The 18,389-nt window shown below is 33.2% G+C and overlaps 3 protein-coding genes across 3 annotated transcripts; 2 read left to right on the top strand and 1 right to left on the bottom strand.

Annotated features, from left to right (window-relative positions):
* The first annotated feature begins 1,948 nt into the window (after window positions 1–1,948).
* On the top strand, window positions 1,949–3,755 carry LOC108217346 (uncharacterized). The gene is made up of 3 exons (XM_017390180.2): window positions 1,949–2,253; window positions 2,657–3,045; window positions 3,190–3,755. Exons 1-3 carry the CDS (start codon window positions 2,068–2,070, stop codon window positions 3,635–3,637), a joined length of 1,023 nt encoding a protein of 340 aa, XP_017245669.1. The 5' UTR covers window positions 1,949–2,067; the 3' UTR covers window positions 3,638–3,755.
* Window positions 3,756–4,642: 887 nt separating this feature from the next.
* On the bottom strand, window positions 4,643–6,796 carry LOC108215766 (large ribosomal subunit protein uL16). The gene is made up of 4 exons (XM_017388333.2): window positions 6,673–6,796; window positions 5,844–6,345; window positions 5,586–5,667; window positions 4,643–4,918 (listed from the first exon to the last, which is right to left on the bottom strand). The coding sequence occupies exons 1-4, from the start codon at window positions 6,680–6,682 to the stop codon at window positions 4,847–4,849; spliced, it is 666 nt and encodes a 221-aa protein (XP_017243822.1). The 5' UTR covers window positions 6,683–6,796; the 3' UTR covers window positions 4,643–4,846.
* Window positions 6,797–11,722: 4,926 nt separating this feature from the next.
* Window positions 11,723–17,748, top strand: LOC108218503 (uncharacterized). Its single transcript, XM_017391472.2, has 4 exons — window positions 11,723–13,761; window positions 15,102–15,316; window positions 16,061–16,284; window positions 16,809–17,748. The coding sequence occupies exons 1-4, from the start codon at window positions 11,871–11,873 to the stop codon at window positions 17,596–17,598; spliced, it is 3,120 nt and encodes a 1,039-aa protein (XP_017246961.1). The 5' UTR covers window positions 11,723–11,870; the 3' UTR covers window positions 17,599–17,748.
* The last annotated feature ends 641 nt before the right edge of the window (window positions 17,749–18,389 follow it).

Here is an 18,389-nt window from a genome sequence, read left to right as displayed (position 1 = left end):
AACATAAAATTTAAATATATTATTTGTTAGTGTAATAGAAACAAGAAAGAATGTCCTGCATATTATATTTTATCAAGTCGTATTCAATCTCGATGAATTGAATCAATATGAATTAATCCTGAATCAATTTAAGTTAAACACTCAATGAAACTTGATTTAATAAATTTGTTATACATGATTTCTTTTAATTTTTGTTATACATGAAATTTTTCACTTAAATGCAAACTGGGGTTTTGTCGAACCGGAGAAGAACTTATTCATTAGATCTTAAATTTTTTAACAAATAACTTGATTCGAACTTCTTAACAAATAATTCGGTTTGTATTATCTCTAATTATTTATATCCTAATAATTATATGTTAGAATTTAAGTCTTAATACTGTTGATAAAAAATGGATAACAATTTAGGTTGAGGCTGAAATTAAGATATGAGATGGTGTTTGAAAGGTGCCGACTATTTATTTTTTATGGGGATTTTGGAATTCCAATTTTGATAATTTGATCATATAATTGAAATTTGAATATAATAGAATCGAAAAAAATCATAACTTTTTGAGATTTTTGGGGAGATATTAGAACTCAGTTTTACAGGTTACAGGAGATTTTGTTTTAAGTTATATGCTTGATTTTTTTTATTTTACCTTAACCTATTTCAATATTAAGGAAAGAATTGAGGTTAATGTTACTCCGTGGACTGTGATTACATCCCAGTTTTGACTTTTTTTTCTAATAAATTAACCTAAATTTGTGTGAATTTAAAAAAAAAAATTGTATAATTTTAAGAAACTGAAAAATATATATTTTAAAATAATTTAATTTGTTACGCAAGAGTGAATACGGACCCACTGGTGGAGGGATTCAAACCTTGGTATTCCTGTCAATATTTTGAAACCTCTTTCAACTGTTCGGAGTCTTCGGACATCATTCTCTTTTATTATTTACCATTACCATTACCATTACTCGTACAAGACAAATACGGAAACGATCATTACTTAAAAATAATATATATATTTTTTCAAAAAAAAAAATAATATATATATTTCGAACCTTGGCACAAATCCAGATTGAAACCCTTTTTTTTTTCTTATAAAAATTTAAAAGCCTATTTAGCAGAAATTTTAATACGTTTCGACCACATAATTAGAAATATAATAAAAATAATGATATAATATTTCATTTAGAAATTCTTTTTAAAGATTATATTTTTATTTATATTATCCTTCAAAATACCTATCAAAAGAAAAAAAAAACAAATATTTAGAATGGAAGAAGTATTATTTAATAATACTATATATTTTAATACATAAGATTTCAGTTAAAATTTAATTAAAAACATATTACATAATATCTAATTTAAAACAGAAGAAGTAACATAAATTTTTTTAATATATATTTTCGAATTAACATCATGAGGTAAGTCGGAGTGCGGACACGAAGTACAGTCGATAGCAAAAGACACTCATACCCGTTCTCACAATTTCATAAAATCGTATCCAAAAAATTATCCAACTTCCCACACAGTTCCAAGAATCGGAGGGAATACAAATAATGAAAATACCTACTTGTATTTATTTGCAACAAAATTATTATGCCTGCTTTGTCCCGTTTCTCGTATTCTTGCAGCATGCCGTCTCGGTTAACCGATTACCTGGTCCAAAGATCCTACACTATTGTGTAGTGTTAAATATAAGGGTTTTTTTTAATCGTCAAATATTAGGTTTTTAAAAATTATTTTCTTAAATACTAGTTAATGATGTTTGATTGATCATACATATTATAATAATAATGCCATTTCGTATATACATAAGTGTGTCACTTATGAAAAAATAGGAATAAAATTTTGAGATACTTTAGGAATATGCTATTCTAAATTATGACTAGTATAATATGAGTAATAAATATTTGGGTATTTTTTAAATAAAGAAATAACATCAAGACTTGAAAGGAAAGCACATGAACATGCTAATATAAACAAACCTTTCCATCTTCTTTCCAAATCAACCCAAGAAACGCATAAATCTTTGTTTCTCTTGCTGTTGAATTATTTATCTGAGTTTTGTGGCTGCAATGACCGATATTGGTTCGAAACCGCGGTCTACTGAGCAGTGTCGCATGCATATCCATCGTTTAGCAAATGTTTGTAAATCATGCAAAGCTTTTCTTACAATGAAGCTCAAGAAATCATCCAGTCGTCATAAGCTTGATCATGCCATCAACAAGAAGCACAAATCAGAGGACCTCAAATCTCCCAAGGTACTATAATTATGCCTAATCTTGCATGTCTCTTGAATTTCAGGGTACCCTTTTTATGAATTAAATGTGGAGTTCTAATGTATGTGTGATCGAGAAGTTTTCGTATTTTATTTAACGGTCCGCAAATGTGGTGGCTCATTCACGGGTGATGTCCCTCTGGTTTACATCCTCTTTCGAAACTCTGAAAGAAAAAGATAATCTCTAACCAAAAATTGTTCTGATATTTCTTAAAAATTGCGACTTTCTTTGTTGATTGAGGAAATTCAGTTTGTGATTCTTAATTTACCAGTGACTTGGTCTTAGAATATTGATCATTATGTGTTTAGGCTAATTAGCTGATCATATTAACAAATCAAGATGTGTTGCAAATACTCTAATGATTTTATGTCTGCAATTATTTCAGCTCAATAGTGACAAGAATGAACAGAACAATGGCACTGGTGCTCTCCGAGGATTAAGTGGGAATTTGTTCAACCATAAGGGCCATCATGCCTCTCGTCGCTCCAGTTATTCACAGCCACTGGGACGTGCAACAGATACCATGTCAGGGAATCTGTCATCTCTCCCGAAAAGCACGAGCCAGAACATTTTTGGCAGGAATAGTGTGGATGGAATACGGAGACAGCCAAGCCCACTCCCTAGAACTATGAGCACCAAGATTATGTATTCTAACTCCTCCGGGGTAATCAAACCTCCAGTGGTTGAGAAGAAGCTTGCTTGCACTCTTGAGGAGATATGCTTCGGGTGTGTTAAGAAGGTTAAGATCACAAGAGATGTTGTCACAGACAACAGGTGAGCAACATATTACAACATACTCTTTCCTGTCAATTAAGTTAATTTTTTAGTAATTGTTCATACATAAATGGTTTAGATGATTTGGACCTTCAAGTTTCGTCTGGTTTGTTTCTTGTCATCTTGTTTGTATGCATACAACAGAGAAATAGTGCAAGAAGACGAAGTGCTCACAATAAACGTGAAGCCCGGGTGGAGAAATGGCACAAAGATTACTTTCGAGGGCAAGGGAAATGAGGTACCAGGAGGTGAAACAGGAGACGTTGTATTCTTGATTGCAGAGAACAACCACCTTTTGTTCAGAAAAGATGGCAATGATTTGGTATTCGAAATAGAGATTCCCCTGGTAGAAGCGCTTACTGGTTGCAGACTTTCAGTGCCTCTATTAGGCGGAGAGAAGACGATGATAACAATGGAAGATGTGATATATCCCGGGTATGAGAAGATAGTAGCAGGGCAGGGAATGCCAAAGGCCAAAGAACCTGGAGAAAGGGGTGACCTGATAGTTAAATTTGAAGTAGAGTTTCCTAGGCAACTTACAGATGAACAAAGATCAGATGTTTATAACATTTTACACGACTCTTGTTGGTAAATGTAGTCTCTTCTTTGTTTTTCTTTCATTTTCTCATTAGAATCTCAAATTACTCGCTAGAATTCGAAATGTGAGAGGAATTTCATTGTTTTTCATAGAAGTGTTTGGGGCCTAAACTGTAATATTAGGCTGTTAAATAGTAATTATTATAACATAGGCATTTGTATTAATATACTAGTAAAAATGATCTTCACAGAGCACATTTAAACACGTGAGATGCTAAACTTTAGAAAAGCCTTTTTTGTCAGAAGTCACATAACAACAGTATCAGAGTTTAGGATGACCAAAATTTTTTATTATCCATTCTAATTTTCAATAATTAAATTTATATTCCCATTTCAAAAAAATAATTAAATTTATATTCATTACAACTGACGACAAAAAGTCACAAAATAAGTGTTTATTATTTGAGTTATCTCATCGTTCGACAATTCAAATTCAGACTGTTTGCGCATCTGTAGTTCATCAGGATGAAGTAAAGAATACATAGAATAAATTTCAGTCAGAAATTCATAATGATGAATTTCGACAACAAAGTGTTTACCATTGAAAAAATTATGAATTAGAATCTTGTATGTGTATACTTAAGAATATAAATATCAATATTCTATACAATAACAGTAAAATAACCAGTCACAATTAACATTGTCCGTGGTATAATGATGTAACATATTTTCCTCTCTTATTATTCACAAAAAAATAAGTCAAAAAATATATTTTATTTAGCACAAGAGCTAGTCACACATTTTGTCCCCGGTCAGGAAAAAGACTAAACCCTATTTCTCTACACAGAATAAAAGATAATTTCAATTAATATTATAAGGAGTGTTTAATTTCTTTTATAAAACAATAAAAAAGTTTCAAACTGAGGAGCCTCCTCATACATAACAATTAATATAACTTGATCATGATGATCCAAAACATAAACGATAAACAAACAAGTAGCTGAGTATTAAGAAACAAATGCAGTCAACTACTCTACCAAAAAAAAAAGCAACAAGACCATTTCAAAAGTAATAACAGCATCATAATTGATATTCATTAGTATTGCAAAGTAACAAAATCACGAAGAAACTGCGAATTAAGTAAATGGTAGCAACATAGTAGCTCTTTCACACAGAGTTCGGAAAATAAAAACTAGCAAGGGTAGATAACTAGAAATGCAAGATGATCCAACTCTGATAACACCTCAAAATTGAATAGGATTCTCTAGGTCGCCACAGCATCAATAAAGGCTCTACCAGGCTGGCGTCTTGCAAGAGGTCCATGACAACCCAGAAGCTGCATAAGTTGTAGCAAAAGTGAGAATCCCATAGTTAGTATAATATTCAGATATGAAGCAGCTCGAAAAGACAAAGGACAAAATTACGAAGCCACGTAATAAACAAATGCAGATTAACAAACAGGCTTGTACTTTCGAGTAACTTGCATAAAAGCGGAAGTTATAATCATTCAATTTGGCTCATACTTAAGGTACTTGAAGATAAATCAGATCTTAGGAGCCATAGCACATATAGCTTGTACACTTTTGAGTCACTTGAAAAAGAAAAAAAAGCAGCAGCAAAAGTCATAGTCATTCATTTTGGCAACTTGGCGCCTAGCAATTATGTATAAGGAGCATGTCAAAATACAAATTAGCTGAGAACCACAACAAGAGTCTTAGAAATGAGACACCGCGCAAGGGCCTCAGTTCTCATTAGGAGGTCCAAGTGTGGCTAGAATCTTTTACACGTCAGGATGAAGTGAGGGATTCTAGGAAAAGATATAAAAATGAAAAGAAGAGGCTACACATCAAAGACTATGCTCAATGGGAAAACATTTCATATTTAGTTTGTTCAACTCCCATTCAGTCTAAAGAACGCTGCATAAAATTCAAGTATATGATCTAGAAATTGAGATCGAATGTCAGCTGAAAATGAAATTTTTATGTGGCTAATGAAACACAAACCTTAGCATTGACACCATCAGGAAGAATGCGGTTTTCTGCCTTCCACTTGATATAATCAGTCCGGTTAAACTTAGTGAATCCCCTGAACACCAAGAAGGACAATTATTAGTTTAGACTTTACATGCATCATGATTGCTACTAGGACAACCAAATGACGAGAATTAGATACTGCTGAGAAAAAGAGATAATAAATAAAGACAGATAACTGATCATAACTTCAAACAATCACAGTTTAATTCAATATCTATTCAATCATACCATTTCCTGCTAATAATGATCTTCTGACGTCCAGGAAACTTGAACTTAGCACGGCGCAATGCCTCCTGGGCATGGGGGCTATTAGTGTCCTTGCAGCGGACAGAGAGGAGCACCTGACCAATACTAACCCGAGCACAGGTTCCAAGTGGCTTCCCAAAAGCACCCCTCATACCAGTCTGGAGCCTATCAGCCCCAGCACACGACAACATCTTATTAATGCGCAACACATGGAAAGGGTGAACCCTGACCCGTAGATGGAACGCATCTTTACCAGCAAACTTTGTCATGTACTTATTGCAAGCAATACGAGCAGCTTCCAAAGCCTCACTGGAGACATTCTCCTTCTCCCAGGAGACCAAATGGACACAGAAAGGGAACTCATCAACTCCCTTCTTTTTCATTCCAACGTCATAGATCCTAATCTTAGGATCGGGCACACCACGACAGTATCGAGATTTGGGGTAGGGCTTGTTTTTGATCTGACGATAACATCTTGCAGGTCCTAAATACAAATTAAATAAAAAATTAAATTTATTAACAGCCTATCCTCCTGACAACCAATCAATAGAAGTATCAGGGAAAAACCTAATTAATCAATTGTAAGAGTTGTAAAGTGTTTTATGAACAAAAGGCAAATCAAAATTACAATAATAACAAAATTATATGGAGTATAAGCACACATGTACAATCAAACAGAAGTACATAACCTAAAGATTCATATATTATACAACTAATTCATGATTACAAAAGACAGAGACTTACTACACTAATCAATTTAGGGAGGGCGAGAGAGGGAGGGAGGGAGAGAGAGAGAGAGAGAGAGACTCACGTCTTCCCATGGCGAAATGCGGCTTCGAAACCCTAAGCACAGGTCCAACGGAGAAGCTTATATCCCAACCCTATGTCCCTGTGAGCCCAATAACTTTGTGGATATATTTCGCGAAATAAAAAACTGTGGGTTGATGAATTGAGTACTCCTCGAACTTTTCGGTTTTTTCAATTAGGTCCCTGTCTTTACAAATTATCATACATGACACAAAATCATCGCTAATAAAATATAGTAATAATTTTTCATATGAACCTAAAGTTGGAGTTGAAAGATCCGAAACAAAAAACAGTCCACAATTGGAAATCAAAATCATTTTCTATGACGGTTTGATCTATACTAAAAATAAAAATACTATCTATCCAAAATTTATTTCCAAATTTTACCTACGATGAATAGCTATATTAGTGCCAAAAATATTCATGATGTTCAGCAACTTTTCAATGGCTCCTCTTGTATTACCGGACATGAGTGATTTTGTTGCAGAATTTATAATTTTTTGTTTTTTTTAAATCTTTACCAGCCAAAAAAATCTTTTAATAGTTAGGAATTACTTTTGTAAGGTGATTTGTGTGCATATATGGATCTCGTTGTTAATATTAAGTGGAGCAATCATATATTATTAATTATATCTGAAAAAAATTTGGGATGACTTTTCAAAATACTTGTCATTTTTCTTCTAAAAAATTGGTAACTTCTTCGGATAGGTAAAAAGGGAGTTAGGGAGACGTTGCAGCAGCATGCGTTGGGCTCGACCAGGAGTATATGTTTGGGCTTAAGATTGGACATTGAGCAATAACTAGAAAGTCCACAATAACATGCTGATATCCAAAGCTGAAAAATTGTCCACCTGTTTACAATTTTAAGTTAAAAAAATATCTGTTTATTTAAAGCCGGTTTAAAATCAGAAGAAGTCGACTTAAAAGCATAAGTTAGTTTGAGGTATTTTTTCAGTTACTTAAATTTTTTTAATAAAAATTATTCATAAGTCATAATTTACCCATAAAACACTTTTTTTTATTATTATATTTTTAATAACCTATAAATCGTTAATGAGTTAAAACTAATCAAAAATACATTTTAAAATCCCACCTTATCAGATAAGTCACGTTAAGTCATAAGCTCAGCCAAACCGGCTATAAAGCTAATCGATATTCTATTCACATGGAATAAATAATATTTGACCTATCTTATTTTGTACGAACCAAGATATTGGACTAAAATAAGGCTTTTTTTTTATTTGATTATTTAGACTTATTGTAAGTGTGGTCTAATATTTTTCGAGACAAGTTAAAGTCGAATCCAGATGTTATGAAACAAATTGAAAAATACAAACTGAAAATAAATAAATCAAATACTTGGACCATCCGATTGGTCTCGGATTTAAAAATAAGAAGTTTCAAACGGCCTCCGTTGGGTGACTGGAACTTGTATATACGGAAAGTGTTGAACAAAATTTGAAACGTGATTTAGACGTGTTTCTCAGTATATTTTAGGTGTAAGGTATTTTCCAAAATAAAACCGTGTCCAATTAAGAGCAGTGTCTAATTAAAAGCATCTCCAATCATAACAAGCATTTAGCTAAAGGTCTAGTTGGTTTTCCAAATTTAAAAAATTTAGTCAATGTCTACAAAAAAACACCACTCCAACCATCGCAAGCCATTGTTATAATTATAACCATCCCCTATGGATGACTATATTTGTCGAACCACTGCAGATCTGTAGTGAATCCCGCACCATCTCCCGCAATTTATTTTCCTCCTTCCCGCTGATTACATATAAATTATTACTATAATAAATTGATATATTCTATTTATAACAATCTAAATATTAATAACATACTATTTTTAAATTATAACCAACCAATATAACCAATACCATTGAAGCACAATGTTTTAGAGCATCTCCAACCATATAAAACCTTTAGCTAAAAAGTGAGTTGGCATTCCAAATATAAAAAATTTAACCAACTTCTTAAAAAAGTCACACTCCAACCACGTGAATCTGTTATCTATAATTTTAGCCAACCTCTTATGAATGGTTATATTTGTCGAACCTCTACAGGTCTGTAAGAAATCTGTGGGATGATTGCACATCATTTATTACCATATTGAACTGATATATTCTATTTTAACAAACTAAAATATTAGTAACATTCTATTTTTAAATTATAGTCAACCAATATAGGCAATGCCATTGAAGTACAATGTCTTACAGGTTCAGTAAATTTTACATAATGTCTTATATGTCCAATTTAGCCAACGATTATAACCAGCGCCGTTGGAGATGCTATTACAAGTTTAACAAATTTTACCTAATGTGTTACAAGTCCAATTTAACCAACAATTATAACGAACAGCGCTGTAGATGCTCTAACTAAATATCATATCATGTAATACTGAACTGTTTGGATTTATATTTCGATAAGACCGACACTCAATTATATTATATTATATAAATATGACATGATATAATTAGAAAGCCAAAGTCAGCTAATGCAAAATATCTTAAAGTTAACAATTTAATAATTCTATACTAGTCATATTTTCGGTTTTGACTGTTATAAAAATATAACAATCAAAAAATCAAATCCTAATGCAAAATATCTTAAAGTTAACAATTTAATAATTCTATACTAGTCATATTTTCGGTTTTGACTGTTATAAAAATATAACAATCAAAAAAACAAATCCAGTTTATAAGAACATGTAAGTGTTAGTTATTCGGGTTAATTATCTAGTTGGTCATTGAAATGGGCTTAATGTATCAAATTGCTCACTGAAGTGAAAACGGTATCAAAATGATAACTAAAATCACCATAAATATCAAACAAGTACTTTGAAATATGAATTCAAGTAATAAAAATATTATTTATAAAATTTTACACATCATTTTTAAATGTTACCACAACCAAAGGTTATGATTTCTGGTATTTATGATAATATATTTAAATTTTATCAAAATTATTTATTATTATTTTTTTTATTATATAACTATTTTCTTTGTTTTAATTAAAAATAAATAATAAATAAACTTGATAAAATCTAAATATATTATAATAAATATTAGAATTCATAATTTTTTAGTTGGTTATGATAACATTTAAAAATGATGTGTAAAATTTTATAAATAATATTTTTATTACTTCAACTCATAATTTAAGATACTTGTTTGATATATATGATGACTTTAGTGACCATCTTGGTACTGTTTTCACTTCAGTGATCAACTTGATACATTAGACCTACTTCAGTGACCAACTAGATAATTAACCCATCATAATTATGTATTTAACTCAAGCAAAAAATTCAAATTTAATTGGTGAATGGCAAAGAGCACGATTTGAAGCATGTTTGGCTCGTTTAGTAAAATAAGGACATATTTCGATTAGAAAATTTTATATTTTATTTTATATTTTTAGATAACAAATATTTAATACATGTTTATTATTCTAAATAATTTATTTTATCCTTTTAACAAAATTAACTTAATTTTGGAAAATAAGTTGAAAGAATAAAAAATTATCATTTAGCAAGAAAATAAATTGTGTGACGGGGTGACGTTTCTGGAACACATGTCCGAGTTATAGGCGACCGAGTGAGATCACGATGTACACCATCTTTCCATAAACTGAATGAGATCGGATCTCAGCGTTTTTAAAAAAATATATATATATATATTGACATTATTAGCGCGAAAGTATATATGCAAGACTCAAAATATGTAAAGATCAAGGGGAAACTAAATAAGAGAAATGCTAGAGAGTTTTCTATTTCTTTTCGAATATTAGTTGATAATATTTCATTTACATTAATAATAAAAATATTAAATATGAGAATTTTTTTCTTAAAATATAATTGATAATATTTGACTGGTTTGATTCACATGAATGAAAATAAGACCTCCCGTATGAACATAAATTAATTAATTAAAATCAATAATTTACTTTCTGATAAAAGATTTTAAAATCAAATTTGGTGGATATGTAGACTTGTTTAAAATCATCGACTTGTTTATCATGTTATTTTAAAAAAGTTTGAATTTTTTTTTTATACGTTGAGCACTACTCGTAAATATTCCTATAATAATAGATTTATTACGTTACTTTTTGGCACATATTTTTATGTGTCTATAAAATATAGTTTCATAATTTTTTCAAATTTCCTTTTCTTAATAAAATTTCAGCATTTAAATTTTAATTTTAAAAAATACTATAAATTATAATTTATAAGAGTCAAAAAATACGCGCAAACAGTAAAGAATTACATGACAGGTGTAACAATTACCCTTACCAAAAAAAGGTACACCAATGACCAATCAACTTAGAAACTTAAAAATGACCCCCAAAAATTAGTCAAGATTTAAAATTAAGATATTTGCTCAACAACCACCGAAAAGTTCAAAAACCAAAAACTCAAAAAGAGCTAAAAAGGTCAAGGGCAAGAACTTTGTAGGATGGGACCCCTCAGCCTATTAGCCAAAGTGAACCCCATTCCATTATTACATATGGCAGGATCACCCGGCAAAATTCCAGGTTACAGCACAGAGAGTCAGAGAAATTATACACACAGACACACACATTACACACATACTTACATATGTACAACACATACTTACATATATAGAAAGAAAAAAACATGATGAAGATGGAGTTTCCAGTTATAACATCTTCAACTCTTGTCTCCTTCTTACATCTTTCTCTTCTTATTATTATCATGTCCAAAACCCTCATTCTCCCTCCTCTAAAACCCCGCCTTTCTGTATTTATTGTTTTGTGTCTTTATATTTACATAATTAAAAACCCCAAATCAATTCAATTCTGATTTCTTGATTTTATTTATTTACTATAAAAACAAAAGAACCCCATCTCCCCAGTTTTCTCATACCCAATTCACACTTCCCGAGTATATTTTTTAATGGACTAGTACTAGTACTTACCATATATACAATTGTATTTTATTTAAAATACCCAATTTATTTTTTGAAACTATAATCTTAAAGATTCCTTTTTTCTCTCTTTCCATCCTCGTATGGATGGTAATGAGTAGTTTTTAGACACTTCTTTAATTAATTTCTTGCCAAGATCGAATTTTTAGTGAGACCCATTATATATAATTCGTTGCTGATCTGGGGTTTTGGTGTTTTGTATTGTGGAGGGGAGAGATGCTTGCAATGTTTGATCTGGGCTGCCAGGTAATGTTATGACTGCTTTGATTTTGTTGATTTGGTTTGATGATTTAGTGATTAGGGTTTGGATTTGTTATTGTTTGGAGGGGTTTGTAATTGTTGGAATGGGTTGTGGAGGGTCTAAAGTTGATGACTTGCCATTAGTGATTAGGTGTAGGGAGAGAAAAGAACTAATTAAAGCTGCAGTTGATCATAGGTATGCTCTTTCTACTGCACATATACTGTATTTTCGTTCTTTGATTGATGTTGGTGAGGCGCTCCGTCGGTTTGTTGATGAAGAGATTGTGGTTGGCGAATCGCCTTTGGATTCGCCTGTGCTTACATTGCCCTCTGATGAGGGGAAAAGGGGGAGAAGTAGGAATTTGGGGAGTACTAGTAGGAATGTTGGTGGTGAGCACCGCAAGAGTACTTCGGATTCGGGGTCGATTTCTCATGGTCATTTGAGGGTTGATGATGATGAGGATGGTCATTTGCATTTATCGGATTCTGACTTGGATTCGTCTTCTGGTCATATTCATTTAGATGATGGACACATTCACATTGATGACGAAGAAGATGATGATGATAGTCCAAGAAATAGGGGTAGAAAGGCTTCTCCACCTCGTCAAAGAGGTTTTCAGCCCGAGGGTTATGGAGTGGATGGATATCCTGGAAGGGAGCCTAATGGTTATGGAGTAGATAGATATCCTCCTTGGGGGCCTAATGGTTATGAGTCAAATTTTAATCCACCCCCTCAATCAGCTTGGCAGCCGTATGGTTATGGGATGAATCCGCCTTATGCTATGAATGTTGTGGATGAACCTTATGGAATGAATGTCGTGGATGAACCTTATGGAATGAATGTTGCGGATCAACCTTATGGAATGAATGTCGAAGATCAACCCTATGGAACAGGTTGGGGACAGTATGGAGGGAGTTCAAATTCATATGCATATTACATGAGAAGCTCTGGGCCATCTGTTCGTACTGTGATTCATGGTGAAGGACCATATGCCTCTGCAAATTCATACTCAGGGTACCCTGATGCAAGTGGGGGGTTCTTTGGGTTTCTAACAAGTTCACCACCAGAAAGGCCTCCCCCAAGTAACAGAACTAGTTCTCAAGCTGATCCACTTCCACCTCCGCCTCCTGCCCCAAGTGTTTCTGGATGGGATTTTTTAAACCCTTTTGATGGATATGGTTATGAGAATGGTTATCTAGGTAATTATACTCAGAGTGTGTATGGATCTATTGCTAGTAGTCCAAATTCGGATGAAGTAAGGGAAAGGGAGGGAATTCCTGATTTAGAAGAAGAAACGGAAACTGAGATCATTAAAGAAGTTCAGAAGCAAAAAAATGTGAATGAGAATGTAAAGAGAAATCCTAAACCAATGCCACCAAAAAAAGGCGATGGTTCAAGGGCTGTTCGGTCGCATGGTAGTGAGGGTAGTCCAAGGACGGTACCGTCTCACAGTAATGATGCTTCAAGGGCAATACCATCCCACAATGACGGAGATACAAAGGCAATTCCATCACGCAATGACGGAGGTAAGAAGGCCATGCCATCATTTCAAAGTGAGGGCACTTCTAGAGCAGGACCATCACGAAATAATGAGGCAAAATCATCAAGTTCTGCAAAAGGTGAAGAAGGCAGTCCGGATACAGTTGTGACAATGAGCTCAGAGGATGATTATGTGCAGAAAAGAGAGGTCAGTTTTGAGGTGGAAGAGGTGTCAATTCACGATGTTGAATCATCAAAGACGAGTAGTTTAACGACATTATCTACTCATGGTTCTCGAGATATTCAGGAGGTGGTTGGTGAAATTAAGAATGAATTTGAGATTGCATCTAGTCATGGGAAAGAGGTCGCATTGATGCTTGAGGTCGGGAAGCTACCCTATCTACCAAAGTCAACTGCACTCAAAGGTATGGATGGAACTGTGGTTTTCTTCTAGTCCAATCTTGTTATATATTGCTGACTGATTACTTGCTTGAATTTCTCGAGCATCCTTTCCCTATGAACACATACAATATCAACTTGAAATCATTGATATGTCAATCAGATTGAAAGAATGTATGATATCGGGAAGTTGGTGCCTTTAAAATTTTTTTATTATGTAATATGCTGGATACACATTGCTAATTTTTTCTCGAAATCCTAAAACTTCCTATTGTAATATATCATTTGCATATTCATATGAACTTGAAACATTTCTCATCGCAAATAGGATTAATAGTATATATAAATTGTGAATTGGAAAATGGTAACTATGTTGCTATAATTTACGTGTTATCTAAGGGGATGGAATGGTGTCGTACAATGCTTGTAGACGAAATGGTGGGAAGATTAATGATTAGTGTAGGTGATGCAGGACAGCGGTTCAGAAGTTTAAAGAGACTATACAGGAACAATGTCAAAGGCTCTAGAAGCCTAATTAGTTAGATTATTCAATTAGCCGTGACCTATCAGTAGGTACTAAAACATTGAAGGATGAGCTATCTACTAGTTTACTGGACTAGTGAAGAATAATCTATAGGCTAGTTACTTAAAATTTGAAGAACAAACTATTGGCTTTTTAAGCACTTTTAGTCCATGACTCCGTGCTGCTGAATCCCAAAACGTGTTACTGGCTTACCTATGGAATTTTCGGTTGCACCACTGAATATAAAAATACTTATATCTAAAGCCGATATTTGAATGTTCAATTCTTGTACAGGAATAGCTTCATATAACCATAATGTTTCCTTTTTAAGCGTTTATAAGAGCCACATTTTACTACAGCACCTTACTCTTTGTTTGGGAACTTTACACAGTAGGCTGTTTCCAAAAAGTTCGTTCTATCCATTTATTGAATGGTTTATATATACCTATCATTTGATTCTCAGACTATACTTATACGAGTTCATTGTACGATCTTAGCTTACAGAAGTATTCTGGACTCGCGGTCCCAAATTTGATTTACATATGGTGATCAAGAAATTTCATCCAGTGTACCAGCTTGTTAATGATTAGAAATATGTGTTCATGTGTTTCACTTTTTGTTTCTTTAACTTTCATGAGATTAGATTTTGTTTTAGTATCTACAACTGAACTCCTCACCTTTGATAATAATGCTACACCTGCTAGATATTTAATGTCTTTGTCTGTCAACGTTTAGAGGTTACGCAGTTTCATAAATAAACGTCATAAGCATGTAGTTATAATCTTTGTCATCATCTCTCACCTTATGTCTTGCTACTTTTATGAACTATATGTCTTTTTGCAGTGGCGCTGTCCAGAATTATGCATCGGAAAGCACCTTCTTCGGCATCGTCATTAGCTAGTTCTAGGCCTTCAGTAAGAGTGAATTCAAAGACAATAAAGCTTGCAAGATCTTATTATGAGAATTCTGAAAAGGACACAAATGTCGAGTATGGCAACATCTCATCTATTTTGGAAGAGCTCTATGCATGGGAAAAAAAGCTATATAAGGAAGTTAAGGTATATATGAAGCTAAATTCTATCCATAGTTCCATACACATCATCATAGTGAATAATTTATGCTTGATGTCAAATTGTCATTTATAGCCTGCAACACTGAGTGTTTTGCAGAGAAGTTTTGTCGTATCAAATGGATAGTTCACTCCTGTACTTGTAGGGTCGAATTAGTCTAAAGTAAATTTAAATACGTTGGGGGCTGTCAATTTCTTTAGTAGTTTTTTTATTTTCACTTTTTACCAGATCCAACATATCTTTTAAATTTAATGAATTGATGATATTGCTCCCTTACTCCTAAATAATTGATACCCGCTGTTACAGAACACACCGAAATTTAACTTCTCTTAATTAACTTAAAAACTTGTTTAAAGATTCCAGTCATGCAGTGACTTATGTTGTAATACCTTATACAAAAAAAAAAACAACTACTTGTGGCGATACATTTTTGAAGAAATTAAATTTAATCTGAAAAAACCAAAAAATCTCTTTATAAAATAAATAGTTATCTTATACTATCTACAATATATGCACAGGTTTAAAAGGTTTTTACATGTGCTACACAATATGTACTTCAATTGGACTTTTCTTTCCTGAAAGTATCAGGTGGCCAGTGATCTCATCATGCTTTAATGTATCATGTCTGTTCAGTCGCTTTTAAATTGTATTGTAAATTCTGGTGTGCAATTTCAGCACTTTAAGAAAGGATTTTAATTCTAATGAAAAAATATAAATGGTTATGGAATGTAGGTCGAAGAAAGGCTACGACTTGTTTATGAGAAGTTATGCAAGAAACTTAAAGCTTTGGATGACAAGGGGGCGGAGTCCAGCAAAATTGATGCAACACGAGCATCTGTAAGGAGATTACTAACAAAGCTTAATGTTTGCATGAGAGGTATCGAGGCCATCTCAAGCAGAATTCACAAGTTGAGGGATGAGGAACTGCAACCCCGGATCACAACATTGATTCATGGGTATGGATAATAAATTTCTATGAACGATAATTATAAGTAGCATATGCACACAAGGTCACATGCATCTGTTTACCTGTTTAGATTTATTTTTTTTCTCTTAGAATATCTAAGGTTCCTTGCTCTGTCGCTTATATATGTATATTCTTTGTGTAAAAAGGGAATGTTTTACATGTTGATTTGGTAGGTTGCAGTTTTAAGTAATAAATTACATTTGTGCTTGCGACCCAAGGGTGCTAAAATGCATGAAGTGCAAGAAAGAAACTGGGACAAAGTGGTTTTGTCTCTAATGAATTGGCTTTTTCTGAGTCAGTAGTCACTAGTCAGTGCAACAACTATTATACCTTGCTGTTGTTAGTTAATAAAAATTTTAATTCATAACTTTTAGTTTCGGAATAAATTATAGTTATGGCTTTAATGAAAAATTGGGTTTAATTTACCAGGGAAAAAACCCGCGAGTTCTTGAATATCCCTTGGTCTTGTACTTGATGGCACCTCTTTGATATCTGATATCTATATGTTTGCAGGCTTACAAGGATGTGGAAGTTGATGCTCAAGTGTCACCGGAAGCAGTTTCAAGCTATTATGGATAGTAAAACACGAACGTTGAGATCTAACACTGGATTTCAAAAAGATTCGAGGTTGAGAGCCACTATTGAACTTGAAATGGAGCTCCGCAGTTGGTGCTCTAATTTCAACGATTGGATTACAGCTCAAAAGTCTTACGTTCAGTCTTTAAATGGATGGCTTTTTCAATGTCTAAATTATGAACCAGAAGTAACGTCTGATGGAATTGTACCCTTCTCCCCGGGACGTATTGGAGCTCCTCTGATTTTTGCAACATGCCATGATTGGCACCAAGCAATGGAAGTTATGAATGAAGACGGAGTTTCTAATTCTATGCAGCATTTTGCATCAAATTTGCGGAAACTGTGGGAGAGGCAAGACGAAGAGCAACGTCACAGGCTCAAAGCAGAGTTTCTTGCAAAAGATTATGACAAGCGGATGAAAGGGCTTCATGGTGAGAGGGTGAAGCCAGGGCGGAAACAAGACGGAGTGTCAGGAAAATCAATTGCTGCCTCAGACAGTGGAATCTCACGTCATGATGATCTTAAAGTAGACTTGGATTCGATGAGAAAGCGATTAGAAGAAGAGAGAATACGACACAGTGATGCTATGAAGTTGGTGCACGATGCAGCGTCTAGTAGTTTACAAGGAGGTTTGGTCCCAATATTCAAGGCTCTTGAGAACTTCTCCTCAGAGGCTTTGAAAGCTCATGCACAAGTAAGGCCACAAACTTCCGGAGAGGGCAATTAGCTGGGTAGAAAATGAGAAGTTTACATTCAAGATTAGACGATGTACAGATTAGAGTCAGGCTAGTGAAGGCAAAGATTTTCCGAGGGCAGAAGAACTTTTGAAGAACTCGAAGGTTAGCAAAACATGCATAGTTGTAGACTGTTTAAGGATGTTTTGTTTAGTTCAGCCTTCAAGATTCTCATTCCTGGTGCTGATACACCCTCTCAATCACATAGGTAGAATTTTATTTTCAGTTTTCGGTTTTTTCAACCCCTCTGAACTAGTTAAGGTAGGGACTAGTTATGTAGGATTTATACAAGAATCGGTTAATTATTTCATTTTTTGCTCTGGTAAGTGGATGATTCGTTGGTAAGTTGTTTATATGAAAAACAGAAGGATCAGTGTAGCATAACAATTTTGATAGTGATTCCTTGCTAAAGTTTCAAGTTACCTTTGTTCATGCTTTCTGTTTCATTATATAGCACACTTGTTTCTGTCTACAGATCTATGAGTGCATCGAGCCTTTATAATCTGATAGGTAAAAATTAAAATGGTTAAAAATTATTTGCAATTTCAGTGGCATACATAGTAGAAGTTGAGTTCTAACGGTATTTGATTTATAGAATTATAAAATATTTTTTTTGAAACCAATAGAATTATAAATATTAATTATTAAATAGTAGAAGACATGAATAAATAATTATATTTAAAATCTAAAAGTAGCTTTTCTAAAACTGATTTAAAAAAAAATATATGTTCACTTAGGTTTTGCAAAAAATTATGACAAATTTCAATATCAAAATTCATGCCAA

The sequence above is a fragment of the Daucus carota genome, chromosome 4, assembly GCF_001625215.2.
Source record: "Daucus carota subsp. sativus chromosome 4, DH1 v3.0, whole genome shotgun sequence".
Taxonomy (NCBI): Eukaryota; Viridiplantae; Streptophyta; class Magnoliopsida; order Apiales; family Apiaceae; genus Daucus; species Daucus carota.
The sequence above is the reverse complement of the archived record's forward strand: the minus strand, read 5'-3'. Positions and strand labels throughout refer to the sequence as shown.

Bases quoted from the DNA above. Each gene is read 5' to 3' on its own strand.
- LOC108217346 (XM_017390180.2), top strand. From the start codon at position 2,068: ATGACCGATATTGGTTCGAAACCGCGGTCTACTGAGCAGTGTCGCATG. The intron at 2,254-2,656 runs GTACTATAATTA...CAATTATTTCAG, and splicing joins AGGACCTCAAATCTCCCAAG to CTCAATAGTGACAAGAATGA. The intron at 3,046-3,189 runs GTGAGCAACATA...TGCATACAACAG, and splicing joins GATGTTGTCACAGACAACAG to AGAAATAGTGCAAGAAGACG.
- LOC108215766 (XM_017388333.2), bottom strand. The intron at 5,668-5,843 runs GTATGATTGAAT...CTTGGTGTTCAG, and splicing joins ATCATTATTAGCAGGAAATG to GGGATTCACTAAGTTTAACC. The intron at 4,919-5,585 runs GTTTGTGTTTCA...CAACTTATGCAG, and splicing joins CTGATGGTGTCAATGCTAAG to CTTCTGGGTTGTCATGGACC.
- LOC108218503 (XM_017391472.2), top strand. From the start codon at position 11,871: ATGACTGCTTTGATTTTGTTGATTTGGTTTGATGATTTAGTGATTAGG. The intron at 13,762-15,101 runs GTATGGATGGAA...GTCTTTTTGCAG, and splicing joins AAAGTCAACTGCACTCAAAG to TGGCGCTGTCCAGAATTATG. The intron at 15,317-16,060 runs GTATATATGAAG...TATGGAATGTAG, and splicing joins AGCTATATAAGGAAGTTAAG to GTCGAAGAAAGGCTACGACT.